Below are 20,354 nucleotides of genomic sequence, written 5' to 3'. Positions count from 1 at the left end.
TAGCCTCTTGAAGCAAGATGTCCAAGACACCACCCCTACCAGGGGCTACCTTGGGGGGTGGGGGGAGGAGAACCCAGCCAGACCCAGACAGTGAGGGCTGAGCCAGACAGCTTTATTAGGAGGCTTCTGAAAGGCAGGGCTGAAGGAAAGGACAGAACCCTGTGATGGCCAGGCTGGAACAAGCTGTAGGCTTCTGAGACCTCTCAAAGCTGGGAACGAATTCCTACAGGCCCGGGTGGGTCTGAGGGCAGAGCAGATAGGTTAAAGGGAATTGAGGACTTCTGAAAGCCCCAGGGTCCCCCCCCTGCCTTCACCACCCCACTGCATGGAGGTAAGCGATAGCAGATTGAGCGGGTGTTAGAGGTCCAGGTTAGTAGTGTAGCGCGGCCACACAGTACTGGGCCAGGCCCTGCTTACCAGTCCTGTTCAGGGTGGGATGTGGGAACCTCAGGCTGGAAGGCAGAGGACAGTGAGAGATGCCCCGGGGCATTGGGGGAGGGGTAGGCTGGCCTGGGGTGGCCAGGAGAAAAGGGCACATACCTACTGGGAAATAATGGGGAAGGCGCTCCCGGTAAATGCCCTCGTCCTTCTCCAGGAACACACAGATGATGAGCCGATCCACCTGTGCCAGGGAGACTTGCTCAGCTTGGGCTAGGCCTCCACTGGCCTCTCAGTGCTGGTACTGTGTGCTCCCCCAAATGCACCTGCCCTTGCGGGGTCTCTACCATGGGTACCACAGGAGATTGGAGAATTCACTGTGCCATTTATAGAAGGGGTTCAGACTGCACACTCACCCCTTCCCATCTCTGTCTCACAACAAATACGCCTGGCCTAGGGAGTGGGCTGGGGGAGGGCAGGTACTGACCCGCCACAGCTCAGCGCTAGGCACCCAGGCTTCAGCCTCACTGCCAACCTCTGTCAGGTCTCACCTTGTCCTTGTGCTGCTCCAGCCATTCCCGCAGCGAAGCCAGCACTACTTCTGCAGCCTCCTCATTGGGGTAGCCTGAGGGCAGGGTCTGGTGAGTCCACATCTGGCCCCGCCCCACCCCACCCACCTCCTCGATGAAAGGCGGGGGAGGAGCCACTGCCCACACCAGGCCTGGCTTTTCCAGACTCACCAAACACGCCTGTGGAGATGCACGGGAAAGCCTAGGGAAGAGAGGGCAAGATGACATGGGGACTTGGTTACTTGGTGCCTTCCCTGATGACCCTGACCCTGACCCTGCCGCCAGTTGACTCTTACCACTGAGCGCAGCCGGTGCTCCAGCAGCAGGTCCAGGCTGCTCAAGTAGCAGCTGCGGAGCTCGGCCGCCTGGCTGGCAGTGGGTTGGCCCACGGCGATGGGCCCCACCGTGTGGATGACATCTAGGATAGGGTGACAGTTTCAATCATTCTCTCATGCTGTCTCGCTAGAAGGACCTCACCCTTGCAGCACACACTGTGACCGCCCACCCACGTCACTGCTAGGTAGTGAAAGACCTTGACATTGCCCTCTCACTCTCCTCTCTGCTGTAACTCCAGCCATTTGCCAACTGCTATCTTGAGTGTCAGAGGGGCCAGGCCCTTACACTTAACGTTAAGACACCCCCTTGTGACTGTGGGCAGTTCCCCTCGAACACTCACACTTGGCTGGCAGCCGATAGCCGCAAGTGATCTTGGCTTTGCCGGTCTCGCAGTTCTGTAGGGTGCGGCATTCGTCCGTGAGCAGGGATCCCGCGGCCCGATGAATGCAGCCGTCCACTGCAGGGGACCGGGAGAAATGAGCTGTCGGGTTCCCTGCATCCCTGAAGAATCAGGCATGCATGACAACCCAATCCCAAGAGACTCCAAGGCTATGCACTGGCCCACTTGGCATCACAAAGTTCTCTCCAAGGCTGCTCTTGTCGCCCCTTGTTTCACATTTAGGGAAACTGAGGCTGCAAGGAGTTGCAGTGAACCCTGGAGCGAAGAGACACGGGGCGACCGGCAGGGGGCGCGCCTGGCCCACCCACTTGCTTCTCTGTCCGGTCCGAGCCGTCCGGAGGTCACTCAGATCTAAGAATCTGGTGGGATCCCAAAGCCCACCTTTTGATTAGGCCGCTTCAAAATCCAAGCCTCAATTAATCCCGTCTGAGGAGCCGAGGCCACCTAGTTCCAAATGACAGGTCCAATCCTGCGCCTGAGCCTAGGGTTTCCAACTCCTTCCCATGGGACCAGGCCTCTCAGGTGTCTATCAAACCCTGCTGGGGCAACTAGCAGACTCGTCAGCATTAGCCATCCTGCTTAACTAAGGTCAGGCTTGTTTATCCAAGGGAGGCTCTTGGGATTCTCTGTGACCCTGGGGATCCAGACCCAGATAAACAACTCCTAACGCTGCTATATTCCAGAGCCAGCAGAAGCCCAGAGGCAACTCTGCTGCTCACCCAAGAACCATGTAGCTTTGCCCAAACAGGTTGAGGCAAGTACTGGTTTGCCCCTGTCTGCTCTACCAGGATCTCAACTGCAAAATGTGGACAGTGCCCCCTGAGATGGCAGGGCTGATGGAGCCCAGGCCTATCCTTGAGAAAGTCTACTGCCTGGCATCTGGATGCACTGGCATAAAGCAAGCAAAACAAACAAATAAACAAACAAAAAATTCTGACTCCATTTTACAGACTCCTAACCCTTTCTTTCCTGCATCCTGCCCAGGATGGGGCGCCACCAACTGGACACCCCTCTCTTCTGTTTCCTGTTTCCAATTACACCTAATTTTCAACTTTCCTCAGAGCTGGCACTGGGGTGGTTTCCCAGAGTTGGAGAACCCTGGGAATGGCTCAGGGCAGGGTATTTCAGGCCCCCTGCTCTCCTCGGCAGGATTCTGCAGAGTGGGTGCTGAGTCCTGAGCCTGGGTGAAGCCTGGAGTTCCCAGGACTCGCAGTGTATCTGTTCTGGGTGGGATGTCCCAGAGGACCCAGCACTGGACAGAACAGCAGTGGCAGGGAAGGTGAGCAGCCTGAGTGACCCAGGGCTCATCACTACTTCTCTGGGTCTAACAGAGGCCCACCTCATAGGATGTTAGAAAAAATAAATGTTGCAGGGTAGGGTAGTGCCAGGGACAGAACCCAGGGCACACATCCCACCGATGAGCTATATACCTCAGTGCTAAGTAAATTGACCTTTTTTCTTTTTTCTCATATTTGTTGTGTTTTGGTTTTTATTTGAGCCATATGATCTTGTGTAGCTTGGGCTAGCCTCAATTTAAACTTAAACCCCTAACCTTCCGGCCTCCACTCTGAGCTAGGGGAGTTCACCACTATACCAGGCTCTGGTTCTTTTTATTCTATCTTCTTTCTTCCTTTTCTTTCTTTCTTCCTCTTTCTTTCTTTCTTTCTTTCTTTCTTTCTTTCTTTCTTTCTTTCTTTCTTTCTTTCTTTCTTTTTTTTTTGTTTTTTGTTTTTTTTGTTTTGTTTTGTTTTGTTTTGTTTTTGTTTTTTCAAGACAGGGTTTCTCTGTATCCCTGGCTGTCCTGGAACTCACTTTGTAGACCAGACTGGCCTTGAACTCAGAAATCCGCCTGCCTCTGCCTCCCGAGTGCTGGGATTAAGTGCTGGGCGTGCACTACCATGCCCGGCTTCTTATTTATTTTATTTCTTAGATTTGTCCATGTTACCTTATGTGTGTGACTGTGTTGCCTACGTGCATGTATGTTCACTGTGTCTAGGATCCTCCTGAAACTGGGATTACAGAGAGTTGGGAGCCACCATGTGGTGTCTAGGAATTGTGTCTGGGTTCTCTTCAAGAGCAACAAGTGTCCTTGGCCCCTGAAGTCAGACTCTAATTCTTGTTAGCTGAGCAGTATTGGGCTTGATCAGGTACAAAGTGATTTAGCCCCTATCATAACAGACAGTGTATGGCATGGCGAGTCTGTGGTGAGGTGAGGGAGTCGTGTAAGGTGAGCACTGGGATTTGAGGAGGTGACATTCCTGGAACCTACCGGCCCTGGCTATCAGTCTCAGCCCCTTGGCACTCCACTACCTGCTATTCCAGTGTGAAGTGTCCTGCAGGAGACCTTGGCTGGCTACAGGGTCGTGTGGAAATACAGACCCTGCTCAAAGGAACAAGTCTGCAGTTAGTCCTTTGAGGCTAGCCTGGGGAAGTGAGGGCACAGAGGACTGGCACAGGAGTCCTCTACCAACTTTTAGAATAGGACTTGGACCTCCTGACTGTGACCAAAACCAAAGATGAGGCCCTGGCCAACACATTTGTGTTACCCTTCCCCAAACAGGTCTCAGATGCCTGGCCCCACTTCCTCACCCAACCCTCCCACCCTCCTCTGGATGTCCACTGTCAAGACCTGTCTCCCTACCACCCGTGATGTCCATCCCATAGTAGCTGGCTTCTCACCAGGGAAGAATGCAGTGACTTTAATCCCAACAGTTGGGAGGCAGAGGTCAGTTAGACTAAATGGTAAAGTCCTTTCTCACCAAACACCAAGGCCTGCAGCTCAGTCTAAGCCTGGTCAACACCCTCCTGTCTACTTGGTCCGATATGAGCATCCTTCCATTGTGGTGGAGCTGGTCAGCCTCCATCCCTTCCCGTTGGACCTCCTTGCAGTAAACACCTTGGGGTGCTGAGCCAGACCCATAGATTGTCTTGTTGGAGCCTCACACCCCACTCAGGAGGTGCTGCCAACCCCTTCTTTATAGAAGATGCTGAGGCATGGCTAGTAAAACTTGGCATAGATCACACACTAAACATCGAAGGCTCAGAGACTCTACTGGGACCATGATGTGGCTGCTTTTGCCACCCCCACCCCCAGTGTGCCAGTGCTTATCTGCCTCTGGCAACTGATTCTGTCATATTTTGTCTCCCTGCCCTCCCTCTTTACCCCTGCAGCCTGGTATCTATTCTCTCTCTGAACCAATACATCCCCCAGAAGAGTATCTGGCCTGGGGCCCCTCATCTCTCTGGTCTGTGCGGCTCATCCATAGGGCTGTATACTACTGCCACCCACCAAGCTGCTCTCAGACACTAGCTGTCTCCTCCCTGGCCACTCTGGGCTCTTCTGTCCCAGGCCTCTCCTCTACTGCTGCCCTCCCTAATCCCTACATCTCACTGAACCCCAGCCCCTTGCCTTCCTGTCTAGTCAGTCCCCCAAAGCCTGGGAGATGCTAAGGGACAACCTACTGGTAACTGTGGGCAGACCTGACAGTCAGTTTGGGACTCAGAAGACTCCTCCCTCCCTGTCCCAGCACAGCTCTCCCAGCAAGCAGGGGGAATGGGGCTGGTAGGAGCTATCTCATGGCAGGGGGAAAGGGCTGGACCCTGACCCTCTGCAGACCAGCCAAGGCAAACTCCGGTGGGGACTACTCCAGTAAGGCACTGAGGACTGTTGGCTTCTATTTAGGGTGCTGTAATATTCATGAAGGGAAGATTAGATATTTAAATTTATTCAGCAATAAATGTGTCTCAGTGGGGGAGCATTCCTCATGCTAAACAAACAAGCGAGCAGGGGCTAATTAATTATTTACAGGAACAAGAGGAGCCAGTAGCCTAGGGGACTCAGAGGGCAGTTGTACCCATGCCAAAGGGTCAGCTATCCCCATTCCCTTCTACCACTCTATGGAGCTGGCCCTGTCACATCCTCTACTGGGATTTCTCTCTCCCAAAATTCAGGCTAAAGATTGCTGGTAACTTTGGGCTAGTTATTCAATCTCTCTGAATCTCAGGGCCTAGGTATCCAAAGATCTGTAGGGAACATTGATTTAGGCCAGGAGGCAGCTGGCAGGTAGGCAACCAAAAGCCAGAGGAGTCAACAACTTTCCAAGATCTCACAGCTGGAAGTGGAGCAGAAGCCAAGGTCTCTACTGCTAGGCCCTGTCTCACAAGAAGTGGAGGCAAAGGTTCAGAGAGGCACAGCCATGAGCAAGAGAGGATTCTGGGTAGCTCCCACCTCTGCCCTGCCCATCCTGGAATAGGGATCCAGTTTGTAGAGTGACAGCCCACCTGGCCTTGGGGACACAGGCAAGGAGCTTGCCAAGACAAGTTCCCCTTTCTGGGCTCTTCCACCTTGTCTCCAAGGTGCAGTCTCTGTACCTGTTTCCTTGGCTGTCAGGAAGCCCTTGTTGCTTGGTGTGGGCTTGGGAAGAGGCTGCTCCTTTGTCTATCACGCTGTCACACTCACAGCCAAGGGCAGAGACCTGAGCACTGCGGCACTGTTCTAGGACGACAGGCTGGGGTGGGGGCGGGGCAAGGGCAGGGACTCTCTGTCTAAGAAGGTATAGGGGACCTCTCCCCATCTGGACATTCAGTCCTGCATGGACTCTGACCTGAGGACAGCTCACAGCAGCCACACCTTGGTGCAGCATACAGCTGCCAGCCAGACCCTGTGCACTGGTCCTTGTCCATTTCCTTCTCAGAAGAACAGCTTGGCTGAACAGATGGGGAGCTGAGTCCACTGGACTAAGGCGCTGAGGCAGATTCCTGAACTGCTGACCTTTGGACTCCCCCCTCCACGAGGGCTAAGACCATCCACTGAGTCCTGGGACCTTTCTCTTCTGGCTTGCCCCACACTCTCTTCCTCTTTCTGGATAGAACTTGTGAACAGAGATACTGATGTTGCCCGGTTAGAACCCAAACAGCCAACTTCTGGCCCTTCATTTCCCAGACAGCCCTCCTTCGATGTCTGCTCAACACAAGACCTGTACAGGGCCCAGGGAAGGACACAGAGCCCACCCTCCCGAGGCTGCATCCTGGAGGTGCCGAGGAGGGTGGGCGCCCCGGGGAGAAGATGGATGGACGACATCACTGTGATGTGATCTGACATTCATTACGGGGTGAGATCAGCTCCTTAAATGGGGATTTGAAAACATTAGGGCTTCATTATGTACACAACCACGGGCCTCATTCATCATGCACAGCACTCGAGTTATTAAAGATCCTCGGCAGCCGTGTGCAGGGCCTGGTGGCATCCTGCCTACTGGGGGCAGGGCATGAGTGCAGTGGCCATGAGGCAGGGAGCAGAGATGCTGAAGGAAGATAATTCTCACACCCCTTACTCATGGAAGGCCAGTTGCTAGGAAGGGTAGGGTGCCTCAGTTTCCTCATCTGCAAAATGAAGCTGCAGAGAGACTCCAGTGTCACTCAGGGGGAGGAGCTACCCAGGGCACTGTTCTCCTAGTGATGGTCAGGAAGTGGAAGCTGGTGACCTAGGGCCTCTGCCTGGGTAAGGAAAGACCTATCACACTCGGCTCATGAAACCTTTTGTGGCTCACACCAATCCACAATATGAAAACTTCAACTGTGACAGCAAGTCACTGGCCCTGGGAAGCTATACACTGTACCCTGTAGCGAACATGTAATGGGGAAGCCACAGACCAGTCCTGTGTGTCACACTACCAGGGAAGAGGCAACAGGGCTGACATGAGAAGATGGAACGGGACAGGAGGTGGGAGGTTTGTGAATACATCCATTCAGTGGTCCAAAATGTCCCGCTAGCATGGGATATTGTACTGGAGCCCTGGGTAATAGAACATACTGGGAGGGACCAAAGAGAGTCCCAGCCTGTAAATCTGGGGGCAGACGTGCAGGACTGCAGTCCTAGGGGCAGGAACTGTGGGTAAGGCACCTAGGAATCACCCTAACGCCTGTGCCTAGCCAGTTGTGAAGAACACCCTCAGCTTGCATCTAGCCTTTTTTTTTTTTTTTTTTTTTTTTTTTTTTTTTTTTGGTTTTTGGTTTTTGGTTTTTGGTTTTTCAAGACAGGGTTTCTCTGTGTAGCCCTGGCTGTCCTGGAACTCACTCTGTAGATCAGGCTGGCCTTGAACTCAGAAATCTGCTTGCCTCTGCCTCCCAAGTGCTGGGAATAAAGGCATGCGCCACTGCCCGGATGCCTTGTTTTGTTTTGTTTTGTTTTGTCTTTTTGAGATTTAAAAAAAAAATATATATATATATGTGAGTACACTCTCACTGTCTTCAAATACACCAGAAGAGAGCATTGGACCCAATTACAGATGGTTGTGAGCCACCATGTGGCTGTTGGCAACTGAACACAGGACCTCTTAACCACTGAGCCATCTCTCCAGCCCCCAGCACGTAGCCATTTTTGAGGGTCCCTCTTTGTGCTAAAGCTGCACCCCTACTCTTGCAGATAGGCCCAGGCTCAACACTGAGTCCAGCAAGCTTCCTGGCTCTTGGGAGTTCTCAAGCTACCTGCTGCTTTTGAGTCCCACAGGTGGCCAAAGAGGGGTGGGGCAACTTCACACACCCTGGCTTCCGGAGCACTGGAGCACCGACCGACCAACCGCGGCCCACAGGCTGTGGAGGTTAAGTTCTCCACTGAGTCAGGCTACCATTCATCAGGGCAGCAGTGCCAGCTTTCCCAGAGGCCACGGAAACAATCACAGATTAGCAGCAGTGATGGCAGCTAGCTGCTTGCAAAGAATTGACAGGAAGGCCAGGCTGGGTCCCATACTCAAAGGCCTTGCTAATCCTCGCAGAAACAAAGGAAAGCGAGGGGAAAAGAAAGCAGAGGGAAGAGCGGTAGAAAAGGATGGGTGAGCCAAAGGGACAGAGATCCGGGCAGATAGAAAGGAGCCACTGAGAGGCCCGGTGAGCCGCTGAAGTGTGAGCTTGCCACAGTGTACTCATACATATCCTGTGTGAGGGGAGAGGACGCAGGCTGCACACACAAGTATGAGGCTATGGCCGAGCACAGCGGCAGTTGACAAGTGTGCTCCCAACACGTGCTGTCCACCTGTGCCTGTGCCATCAGTGGTCCTGATGGTGCACATGGGGCAGACAGATCTTGAATAGTTGTCAAGGGTGACAGAATACTGAGGATGGTTCAAGATAGAGATGACATGTGCTAGGCTCTCCATCCCTAGATTTTGGGGTGTGGCCAGCAGGAGCTATTGTCAGGTAGGACTCTGGGCAGGAGGGCGGAGGAGCAGCAGCAGGTACAAAGGTCCCATGCCAGGGGATGGCTGGAAGGATGCACCACCATCCTGGCCTCTCCCAGCATGTGGTGCTGGGATATGGCTGTAGGGGTGAGGCAGTGCAGGGTGGCCCGGGAGCCGATGTGTGAACAGATAGGTAGGACCCTCAGTTCCTGTAGCTTCATGGGGGGCTGATAACACGTGAGGCCCAAGCAGGGGTAGAGGGTGAGGACAAGGGCTCCTTCCCCCTTCCCAGCCTGCCTTGCCCTCCTGCCAAGGACCTGTCTGACCCCAACCGCTGGCTCCCAGTGTTGGCCCTTTGGGGCGCTGGTTGGCTGGGGCAGAGATGGCAGCCATGGCGGCAGAGGCGGCGGCCCTGAATTTATCTGTCACTAAGACTTGGCCATGGCAGGCGCAGTCATGATTTAGATGAATAATTGAAACGCTCCGATACATTTATTATCCCTTTAGTGCAAAAGTGGCAGAGAAAGACGAGGGGTAATTGAAAAAGAACGCACAAATCTCCCCGAGAAAGCCGGCTCCTCATCGCCAAGTAAACATCTCAGTGCTAATAAACAGTTGAGGCGCTTGGGCCTTGTCGATCCCTATCCTGATTTAGGACCCGCCTCCCTCCTTACCATACAATAGGAGAGTGTTTCAGACATCTTTTTATTGAGCCAATAACTGGCTTTCCACAGGGAGATAGGGCAGAGGCATGGGAAGAGAGTGGCCCAGGTAGTCACCAGCTCCACCAGGAGACTAGGACTTCCCCAGGCCATCAGGTCATCGTCCCTCATATCTCTCCATCCTGCTAGCCTGCTAAACTCCTATTCAGTCTTCAAGGCCCAAGTCCCAGCATCCTTTGCTTGAGAAACCTACTTCTAAATTGGGCCGCTTGACTGCAGAGCAAAGCCCTGAGTACCCACGGACCCTCAGCCCTGGGCAGACACACGGAGAGCATAGAGTCTGCCCCGCTTGTGCTAGCTGAGCAGAGGTCACCGTGAGGGGCTCCAGAGCTCAGTGTCCTAGGTCCTGACCTTCTCAGGAAAGACATCCTGGTGGTAGAGCACTGAGCACTGTACAGTCTGAGGGCCCAGAGCTAGGGACAAGAGCTTGGTAGCATGTCTGCTGGTCTGTGGCTGACATTACAAGGCTTCTCCAGGGCCATCCTGAGAGGAGGACAGATAAGGGCAGGTAGAGACCTGAGCTCTTACAGGAAGAACTTCAGGCCCCCACGATCGGTCCCAGGGTCTTCCTGGGGTCAGGGTTGGTGATGGGGTGACAGATGTGTCATATGTGAAGGGGTATGTCCGGGTAACTGGCAGGCTGCATTTCAACTTCAGATGCCAGGCCCGCCAGGCTCTGCCTCCTCCCTCCACGGCCCTGTCCTGCACTTCCACCTGCCCCAATTTCCTTAGCAGGGCTGTATCCCAGGCCTAGCTGCAGAGGCTCCATAAATCTTAGCTGCATTTAGATGAAAGGCCGGACTTCCTCCAGGGTCACTGCTCCACCCATCTCCTTATCACCCAGCCTCCCCGCACCTCTAAGGCTGAAAAGGGAGCCAGAGCACCCCATGGCTTAAGGCAGCACCAGGATGCCTGCAAGCCACCCCTCTGCCTAGCCTACTTCTGCCTGCTACCCTCAGGGGCGAGTCCCTCCCTTCATGGGAGAGTGTTCAGGCCCATATCCTGGCAATTCCTTTCCTTTTGAGGGACAGACAGAAGGCAGTGAAGGTAGTGATGAGGAATTGTCACATGGTAGAAGTGGGGGTGGTTCTCAGAAAACAACTACAGTAGAGTGAAAGCCAGGGTGAGGACTGCAGGCTGCAGCCTCCGCCAGTACTCAGGGTGGGTCCCTCTGGGAAACCCGTATTCAAGTAAAGGCTTGTAAGAGGGGATGATGCCCTCGGGAAAAGCACATCCCTACCCCCCACACACGGAAGGATGGGAGAACAGCTGGTGCAGTGTGCCTCTCCTGCCACCCACAGTACCCAGGCCCTGAGGCGAGTGTACCTAACCCAGTGCAGGGAGGCAGGTGTGGTTGTGGGGAAGGCCTGGAGTGCAGGGAGGCTGAGAGGTGGCTGGTCCTTCTGAGCCACAGTGAGGGCCTTAGATGGGATTCTCATGGACGTGAGGGTTTTGAGCGGGTCAAGAATGGCAAGCTGGAGCAGGGCGTGGTGGCGCACGCCTCTAATTCAGCAGAGGCAGAGGGAGGTGGATTTCAAAGTTCGAGGCCAGCCTGGTCTACAAAGTGAGTTCCAGGACAGCCAGGGCTACACAGAGAAACGCTGTCTCGAAAACAAAACAAAACAAAACAAAAACACAAAAAAAGAATAGCAAGCTGGAAAGCCCACATTCGTCCTCCATCTCTGCCTTCCCGAGAGGAAATGCTAACACCTTAGCTCCTCCCAAGGTTTCTGTTCTCGTTGCTCTTCAGGTCTCTGGGCTGCCATCTGAGGCCTCTGGCCAGCTGAGGCTCTTCAATACCCTGCTCCCTTCATCTTGGGGCCTTTCTGTCTGTTCCCTCCACTCAGGACACTCTTCCCACCTCTCCTCACCAGTCCAGGCCCCACTTTCCTTCCTGAAATTTTCCCGGTGTTCATGCTGAGCCCTGATGTACCTGGGACCTCCCACTATCCTGTCGTGGCTGGTCTGTCAGTGTCCAGCTCACAGCTCTGTGCACACAGGAGAGCACCGAGTGAGGAATGAATAGGTGTGGGAAGGGTACTGTGGTTAGAGTGTGGTGTCACCAACCACAGAGGGACCTGTTCCTCTTAAAGGTCAGGCTTGTAAAGAGGCCCCCAAGGGCCTATAGATGAGCACCAAACCCCCATCCTGGGAAGCGGTGACCTCCACGGGGACAGCTAGAGGAGAGTGGGGAGGGAAGGCATCCTCAGTCACAAACAGCCCCCTGCATCCTGGCTGGTCACCGACAGCTCTTAGTGCGTGCTTATTTATTCCTGACCTTCGCTGCCCCTTTTATTTTTCCCCCTTTTAAAACCTGGCCTGGGCCCCGCCACCGCTGCCGTAAACATGGCCCCCGGGATTTATCCCGCGGCGCATTAACCCCTGCCCCGTGGCTCACCAATCATCCTGCCGCCACTGCGCAGACAGTGGCTGCCCGGCAGCTGGGGGCTGAGGGGCTGAGTGGGTGGTGGGAGGCTGGTTGAGGCAGATGTGGGGCCACAGGGCTGCCCCTCTCGAGGCACCTGCTGCACTGGCCTTTGTCCCCTTGTCACTCACCCGTTCCCTACCTGGTGCTGTAGCGCTGGTCTGAGATACTACCTGGCAGACACCTGGGGTTTTTGAGTGCCGAGATGGATGAGGTGCAGAGACAGTGGAAAAGCTGAGGACAATTAGCAAGGAGCTTTCAAAGGCCCAGCCGGCATCAGGCACAGAGTGAGGCTTTGTCTACCAGCCCCCAGCCTCCAGCTCCAGCGTGTTCAGGTACAAGCCGGGAGGGAGGCTTGAGTTCAGGTGTGTCAGGGGTGGGGGTGGGGAGGTTACCCTACAGAGGAGCCAGGCCTCTAGCTTTATCAATGAATACACCAGAGGGGACTGACTGAAATTGTAGGGACCTGAAGAAGGAAACAGGAGACCCATACCCCACCCCCACTCCACCCTTACAGGAGACTCAGGAAGGTCTAGTACTCACCCCCTCCGCCTCCAAGCAGGGAGCTGTTGGCTGCAAGACAGAGAAAGAGAGAGACAAAGTCAGGTAAGTGCAGTGCGGGAGGGGTCAAAGGCACGGGCTACATGGGGTAGAGGGACAGTCAGGCAGCTGGGAGCAGGGAGCCTGGGTCCGAGACTCTGGGTATAGGATACTCAGCCCTTTGTGCAAGAGCCAATGATGGGGGTTGGGGAGCTCCTAACGGGGCCTGAGCTTATAGGGGATCAGGAAGTGGGCACAAGCAAGGCTACCCCTGACCACCCAGAAGGAGCAGTACACAGGGTTACAGCATGTATGTGCAGGTCAGAGGACAACTGGCAGGAGTTGGTTCTCTCCTTCCACAAAGTGGATCCCGTGGTTGGACTTCAGGCTGTCAGGCTTAGTGGCAGACGCCTTTGTTCACTGAACAATCTTGATGCCCTCTGCCCCCCCACCTCCACACTGTGCTTTTTTTCTGATATAGGGTTTCTCTGTGTAGCCCTGGCTGTCCTGAAACTCTCTTTGTGGACCAGGCTGGCCTTGAACTCAGAGATCCACCTGCCTTCACTGGGATTAAAGGCTCGTGCCCCCACTGCCCAGCCTCACCCCCTTTATTTTTTAAAGACAGAGTTTCCTGAATTCTAGACTGGCTTCAATTCACTATGTACAGGGGATGGCTCTGTAGTGCTCCTGCCTCCACTGGAATTATGGGTGTTTACTCCCGGCCTGTATTCTGCCTGCTCTCCTTCACAGCGTTTCTTGAGACCCGGAAGTGTCCAGCCTTCAGCATAGGTATGGGGAGGCCAGAGCATGGTCCTGACCCTCATGGCCCACAGGCTGCCTAGTTGGAGGCCACCAAGAAGGAAGTGCTCATGGGGCACGGTGGCACATACTTTTTTTTTTTTTTTTTTTTTTTTTTTTTTTTTTGAGACAGGGTTTCTCTGTATAGCCCTGGCTGTCCTGGAACTCACTTTGTAGACCAGGCTGGCCTCGAACTCAGAAATCCACCTGCCTCTGCCTCCCAAGTGCTGGGATTAAAGGCGTGCACCATCACGCCCGGCAGCACACACTCTTAATCCAGCTCTCAGGAGGCAGAGGCACATGGATCTCTGAATCCGAGGCCAGGCTGGTCTACTTAGTGAGCTCCAGGACAGTGAGGACTAAGTAGAGACCCTGACTAAAAACACCAAAGAGAAGAAGGCAGCGTGTGTGCAGAAGGCCACAGAGTCTGGAATATGTGGTGGAGGGAAGCCACACTGTGGGCCTTGTCAAAAGTCTGAGTGCCAGCCAGCACCCACTGAGCAGGGCAGCCTGGCCCCAGGCCTCTGTTTCCAATGTAAACTGGGAAAAATACCCCAGCTCACAGGGTTGGGGTGAAGGTCCTGAAAAAGGAGTCAGTTCTGGCCTGGCTATAGGAGAGTGCCCTGCTTTCTGCCTGGTGTGGAGGGGACCCTCCTCAGGCAGAGTGGGCCTGACAGCCATCATGGCTACCACTTTCCCCAGGTAGCCATAGCCATCCTTCTCTGCCCAGCTGAATGCCCCTCCTGCCTTACCACGTGGCCCTGTGGCTGACGATAGGTAAGGGGGACTGGCAGCCCCTCTTCTAGAATGCTAGGGCTGTGCTGATCATTGCTCCTGCTCAGCCTGGAGTCCCCTTCTAGCCACAAGGTCTACATCCCTAAGAAATCCCAGTGCCAACCAGACCAGGAGTTAGGGGAGGCCACAGGTTCCCCAGACCTGGTTGCTGCCCAGGTTAGAGGCCCAGGGAGCCTGACTCCCAGGCTGGGCCTTCAGCACCTCCCAGGGTTGACTCTTACCTCACCTTCCTGGGCTTTCTGCTTTAGGGTTAGGGGCCAGACTGTGGCCCAGGGCTTTTTTTGCGGAAGCTATGGATGCTGTTAAGTGGTGTCGGGGTGGCTCGCAGTGGCTGGTCTCCCAGACCTGACAGCTCCTCGCTTGGGGAATAATTAATTCCACAGCCTGAAAACCCGGGGCTGCAAGTTGCCACGTTACTTTCGAGATTAATACAAGCAGCTAATTAAGATGGAGAGGCAAGGAGCGGCCGGGAGCTCCTAGAACTAAGTGGAGGCCATGGGAACGAAGAAGGAGCTAGCTGAGCATGTAGGCAAGCAACCTGGGAGACACTACCGGGTAAGAGGTCAGCCACCAAGGACCCCAGAAGGGGCAGGGTACTGAAGTCCCACTCTGGTCCCCAGAGGCTCTCCAGGACATGATCATATGGAAGGGGTAAATACTTAGCGAGATAGGCTGCCATTCTTCTTAAAGGACCCTGTTTATCCCAGAGCCAAGTCACCAGGGAGGGCCTCCTGGTCCCATTTTACAGAGAAGGAAAACGAAGTTCAGATGGGCCAACTGAAGGGGAGGGAGGGAGAGGGAGAGGGAGAGGGAGAGGGAGGGAGAGGGAGGGAGAGAGGGAGAGAGAGAGAGAGAGAGAGAGAGAGAGAGAGAGAGAGAGAGAGAGAGAGAGAAAGCAGGTATAGGGTGGTGTAGGAAGCTGGAGCTGGGTACATTTCAAGGGCTTGTGCATGTAGGAAGCCTTGGGTTGGATTTCCAACCATGTATATACCAGATATACAGATTTCCATGTGTATACCAGACATAGTAGCTGATGCCCGTAATTTGTAATTTTATCACTCTGGGAGGTGGAGGCAGGAAGGATCAGAAGTTCAAGGTCATCTTCTATTATGTAAGGAATTCTAAACCAACCGGGGCTACAGGAGACCTTGGTTCCAAATAAATAAAGACTAAACCTGGGTCTCTCTGAACTGGAAGGTAAGGCCACCAAGAGGCACGGTTACATGGTTACACCTCCTGGCCACGCCTACTCCCTCAAAGCAAGGAGCCCTCTGGAGCCTCTATTACCTCAGCCTCGATTGCTCCACGCCCGGCAAGGGCAGGCTTGGTTGCAAACGCGAAGGACGCACTCCGGCAGGAGCTCGTGGGAACCGACAGTGGGAGATGAGGCATCTCAGGTGGGCCCAGGCCTGACTCCAGCCCTCTGAGCCCCTGGGGCAGCGCTGGCGGCTGTCGGAAGCTGCCCTCCGCGGCCCTACCCACCTCCCCCCACCACCTCTCTCTTAATTAACACCGGCTGCAAACAAGCTGGCTCCTGCTCAGAGAGGGCACAGTGCCAAATGGGTTGGCAGGAAGCCTTGCTGGGGCAGGAGAGGAGGGGCCAAGACCTGGGCTGGGCACAGCAGACCCCAGTCAGAGACGACGCCAACCCCGCTTGCCTGACACTCAAAATCCCGCTCTGTGTGGTCTTGCCCCTGGGGAGAAGCAAGTGGGAAGAATAGCTGCTGTCCACCCGGGCAGGGTCTGAGAGAGGCATGGACCTGGGAAAGGCCAGGTGTTACAAGGGTAGATAAGCCCGGTACCTTCTTGGCCCAAGAGGAGGATCTGTGATCAGTCAACTTGCCCATAAAAGGAGGCTTTTTGTTTCTGCTTATCTTTTTAAAAAAACAACAACAACAAAACAGTGTCTCACACAGCCCAGGCCAGCCCCAAACTTACTATATAGCCAAGGATGACCTTGAACTCTGAATCCTCTTGTTTCTGTCTCTGGAGTTCTGGGATTACAGGCATGAACCCCCATGCTTAGTTTACTCCGTGCTAGAGATGGAACTCTGGTCTTTGTGCACATTAAGGGAGCATTAAATGACACTCCTAGATGTCTGTTTATCTTAAACAGGGTCTCACAGTGCCGCCCAATCTGCCAGAACTCCTGGGCTCAGGCAGTTCTCCTGCTTCAGACTCCTGGCAGCTGGGAACACAGGCACATGTCGCAGTCCCCAGCTTTTATCTTATTTTTAAAGGCTTTACTTACTATTCATGTGTTTGTGTGTCTGTGTGTATCACATGTGTGTGCGCCTGAGGATGCCGGGAGAGTTGTTGGAGTCCCTCGGCAGGCAGTTGTGAGCCACCTTTGTGCGTGCTGGGAATTGAACTCAGCCCTCTGAAAGAACAGCAAGTGCTGTAACTATGGAACATCTCCTCAGCCGCCTCTCCTCCTCCTCCCCTTCCTCCTCCTCCTCCTCCCCTTCCTCCTCCTCCTCCCCCTTCCTCCTCCCCCTCCTCCCCCTTCTCCAGCTTTTTTATTTGTTACTTTTTGAAACAGGGTCTCTCTATGTACTCCTTCAGCTGGCTGTCTTGGATCCTCCTGGAGTACTGAGTACTGAGTACTGAGATTGAAGATGGGCACCATCATGCCCAGTCTAAGCACCCAGTTTTTAAACAAGGGGCTGAAGCCGATCTCAGCTCTGGTGGTGTGAAAGTTCTAGATCATAGGGTGCAGGTTCCAGGCCAGTGCACACACATTTGACTTTAAGACAAGCCTGGTCCTCTGCTGCTCATCATGGACTGGTATGGTCTCACCACACTCCGCTGAACCTAACCAGCTGGCTTTGAGTCCTGTGACCTTGAACTGCCCACTCATGTCACTCAGTGCCAAGTCCTTGGACCACTGAAGAGTGAGGTTTGGGGGGGCCTCGCTCGGTGCCTCCCTTGTGCTCCCCAGGTTCTCCCTACCTGTCCTCCTGCTGTGCTCGCCCCCAGCTCAGGTGACCTGCCACCTCTCTTTTACCGTCTCAGCCCCTGGCCCTAGTCTGCCAGCCCTGAGGAGGGCAAGGTAGGGATTCCCAAGTTTCTGGCCAGGCACTTGGCCTAGTTAGGTACTGGCAAGTGGCCACTGCCCAGTGAGAGGGAGAGGGCCAGCCCTCTCCCGCCCCCTCAAAGTTTGGCAAGTGCCACTAAAGATCAGAGGAAGCCCAGGGACAAAGGCGGTACCCTGCCTTGCTTTACTTTTTACAAGGAACATCTCATTTTTGTCTGTCTGTCTAGGGCTGCTCATGTAGCCCAAGCTAGCCTTGAATTCATGTGTAGCTGAGGGAGAATGACCTTGTATTCTTGATCCTCCTGCCTCAGGATCCTGGGTGCTGGGAGTACAGGCAAAGAAAGAGCCACCATGTCTAGCTTTAGGAAATGTTGTAAAATGTAATATTAATATATTTCTGAAAAAGTCACACGATGGCATTTAAAGTATTTGTTAGTGGAGGTGGGGTGGGGAGACTAAGGCACAGAGCCTACAGGGCAGCAGGAGCTTGCTGGACAGGGTATACTCACTGCTCACCTCTCTGGGGAGACACTGCCACCATTTCCAGAGGCAGCCCTGAGCCATGGGGACAATCTCCTCACAGTGTAAATTGAACCAGTTCCCTTTTTACCTCAGCTTCTCAATTAAAATGGTTCCAGGTCTGGGAGTATGTCTCGGAGGTAGAACCTAGCTCCCTCTGCAAGAAGGTCCCAGGTCCCACCCCCAGCACAGTCAAGAAAACAAAAAAAACAAAAGAAGCCCAAAATCTCTCAATAGGGAGCCCCTTGAACTTCATTAGTAAGAAGCACCCCTCCTTTGTTCTCCGGATATAGAATGGGCCCCAGCAAGGCCCCACCAACACATTATTCCATCTCTTTCCCTACACTCTCCCCAGCAGCCCCACACTCCCCAGCATCCCACTCTCCCCAGCAGCCCCACACTCCCCAGCATCCCACTCTCCACAGCATCCCTACACCTCCCTACACTTCAGATAAGCAGCCTTCTGAATACTGCCACCCCACCCAGCATGCCACATCACAGAGCTCTGGTACATAGCAGGTGTCTAGGACTTTTTGTTTTCAGTATTGGGGACTGACTATTGGCCTCTTGCATGCTAGGCAAGTGCTCTCCCACTAAACCATATCCCCACCTCATTGGTTTTTTGTTTTCTGTTTTGTTTTGTTTTGGGTTTGGTTTGGTTTTCTGAAACAATAATTTCTCTGTGTAGCCCTGGCTGTCCTGGAACTTGCACTGTAGACCAGGGTGGCTTCAAACTCACAGAGATCTACCTGCCTCTGCCTCCTGAGTGCTGGGATTAAAGACGTGGACTACCACCGCCCAGCTGTTATTGTGTTTTTAGACAGGGTCTCTCTGTGTCCCAGGTTGGACTGGCACTTTGGATCTTCTTGCTGAAGCTTCCCGAGTTGATGGGATTAAAGGTGTGCCACCAGGCCAAACCTCAGCAAAGCCTCAGCAACGATTATTGGAAGAATTGGACAGTTATGGACTATATGCACCAAGTCACTCAGCCCACTATGTGGGTTGCACATGGACTAAACCTAGCTCTGCCCATTCCCCACATGAGGCTCTTCACCAGCTGGCCCAGCAGGAAGCCAGCCCAGCAGGAAGCCCAGGAATGGGAAATGGTTCTACCACAAGGCTGGTCCAAGGCCAGCGGCCAAGCCACCTTCTGGCTTTCCCAGCCAGACAGGGACTAAGTCCTTCATGCCTGGGAGGAGGGGATGGCCTTCTGAGGGAGGTGGTAGAGGGGAATGCAGAGAAGAGAGTCAGTTACCAGTGACCCGAGGAAAGTGCTGAGCAGGTGCCTGGGCCGGGAAGAGGGTGGGCAAGCAGGCACAGAGGTGACTTTGAAGCTGGCACAGCCCCTGCACATGCCCCAGGAGGCTCCTGCCTGCACTCCACTTGTCTCCTCAGCTCTGTGTGTGCACCCTATCCTGGCTCCCCAGTGGCACCTGCCTGGAACAGCTGAGGATCTGGGGGCTGCTTCCCTCAACCCTTGAAAGCTCACTGGTCTGTTTTCTCAGTCCTCTGGAGTGAGTCAGCTTCCAGCAAAGATGCTTTCTGCAGCTGAGCCCTGGGGTGAGGTAGACCCTGCTGGCACAGAGCTCACTCTAGGGTGACAGTCAACACTACACAGGCATAAACTTGAACCAGAGTTAGATATCATCAGAGGTCATGAAGGCAATCAAAGGGAAGATCAAGGAGGCCTGGCAGGCTGTCTCTCACATATGGCAAGGACCTACTGAATGGGGAGGCTTGAAAAGCACACAGCAGGCAAAGAATGGCTGGGCAAAGGCCCTGAGGCAGAAGCCTAGCTTGGAGGTATAGCACAGGGCCCCGTGGTGGCTGAGATAGAGATGAAAGAGGAGGGCAGGGGAGAGGAGGGGTAACGGGAGGGGAGGGGACAGAAGGCCAGGGGCCTCTGGGGCTGGGCATCTGAAAGCTGGGCTTCTGGGAGCTACAGCGGCAAGGCAAATAGGCACACAGAGGTCAGACTGCCTACAGGGCCCTGTCTCACACCTGAATTGTCCTCGTGGCTTGCCAGGCGCAAGGCTGACACCTACAAGGAGGGCTCTGTGGAGGCTTTGTCCCATTGCCACATAAACTGACAGCTGCCCCCTAAGCTCTGTTCTGGGGAAGGCGCTTTTTCCTCCTCCGCTCCCACAGGCCTGCGATAGAGATCCGCGTTCCAAGAGGGCGAGTCATTTAAAACACGCTTTAGATTAGAAACACCCACAGATGGAATAAGATGTAAAATGTGCTGAATTTTGAAGATAAAACAAGAGACTTCAAAGCTACCTCAAGCTGGGCAAGCAGTCACCATGTTGGACGAGCTCTGTCCCCCCAGGCCAAGGTCACTGTCCTTCAAGGTGTGGGTGCTAAGGTGCAGAGCGAGGCTGTGTCAGCTTGGGCCTTGCAGTGCACAGGTAGAGGAAGGCCGTGTGGGGCACGGGGCTGCTACTTATTACCAAATCCACCCCCAGCCAGAGGTCACAGGGGCTTTCAACAGCAACAATGACATGTCCACCCTCCTGTCCCATTTACAGGTGGGGAAATGGAAGTGACTTGCTTCAGGACAGAGTCCAGAGTGCAAAGAGCCAGTGCCCTGTCCTTTGCCAGGGGTGATCTTAAAGCCCCCAGCTGTGATCTGGAGCCTCCCTCTATGTCTTTATCTGCTG

General features: G+C 54.2%; 1 protein-coding gene across 3 annotated transcripts in view; it reads right to left on the bottom strand.

The window, feature by feature from the left end:
- Positions 1-91: 91 nt before the first annotated feature.
- Positions 92-20,354, bottom strand: part of Macrod1 (mono-ADP ribosylhydrolase 1) — a 141,335-nt gene continuing 121,072 nt past the window's right edge. Inside the window, exons 4-11 of one of the 3 annotated variants that reach the window (NM_134147.4) lie at positions 12,549-12,578; positions 1,624-1,740; positions 1,244-1,365; positions 1,119-1,149; positions 930-1,003; positions 541-622; positions 418-452; positions 92-241 (exon numbers count right to left, since the gene is read on the bottom strand). In NM_134147.4, coding sequence (NP_598908.2) covers positions 448-452; positions 541-622; positions 930-1,003; positions 1,119-1,149; positions 1,244-1,365; positions 1,624-1,740; positions 12,549-12,578 — 461 coding nt within the window. In that variant the 3' untranslated portion in view covers positions 92-241; positions 418-447. The remainder of the gene's footprint in view (positions 242-417; positions 453-540; positions 623-929; positions 1,004-1,118; positions 1,150-1,243; positions 1,366-1,623; positions 1,741-12,548; positions 12,579-20,354) is intronic. The other 2 variants (NM_001378919.1, XM_006526563.3) reach the window with 2 other exon arrangements.

The sequence above is a fragment of the Mus musculus genome, chromosome 19, assembly GCF_000001635.26.
Source record: "Mus musculus strain C57BL/6J chromosome 19, GRCm38.p6 C57BL/6J".
Taxonomy (NCBI): Eukaryota; Metazoa; Chordata; class Mammalia; order Rodentia; family Muridae; genus Mus; species Mus musculus.
Note: the sequence above shows the minus strand (reverse complement) of the source record. Positions and strands in the feature narration are given on the sequence as shown.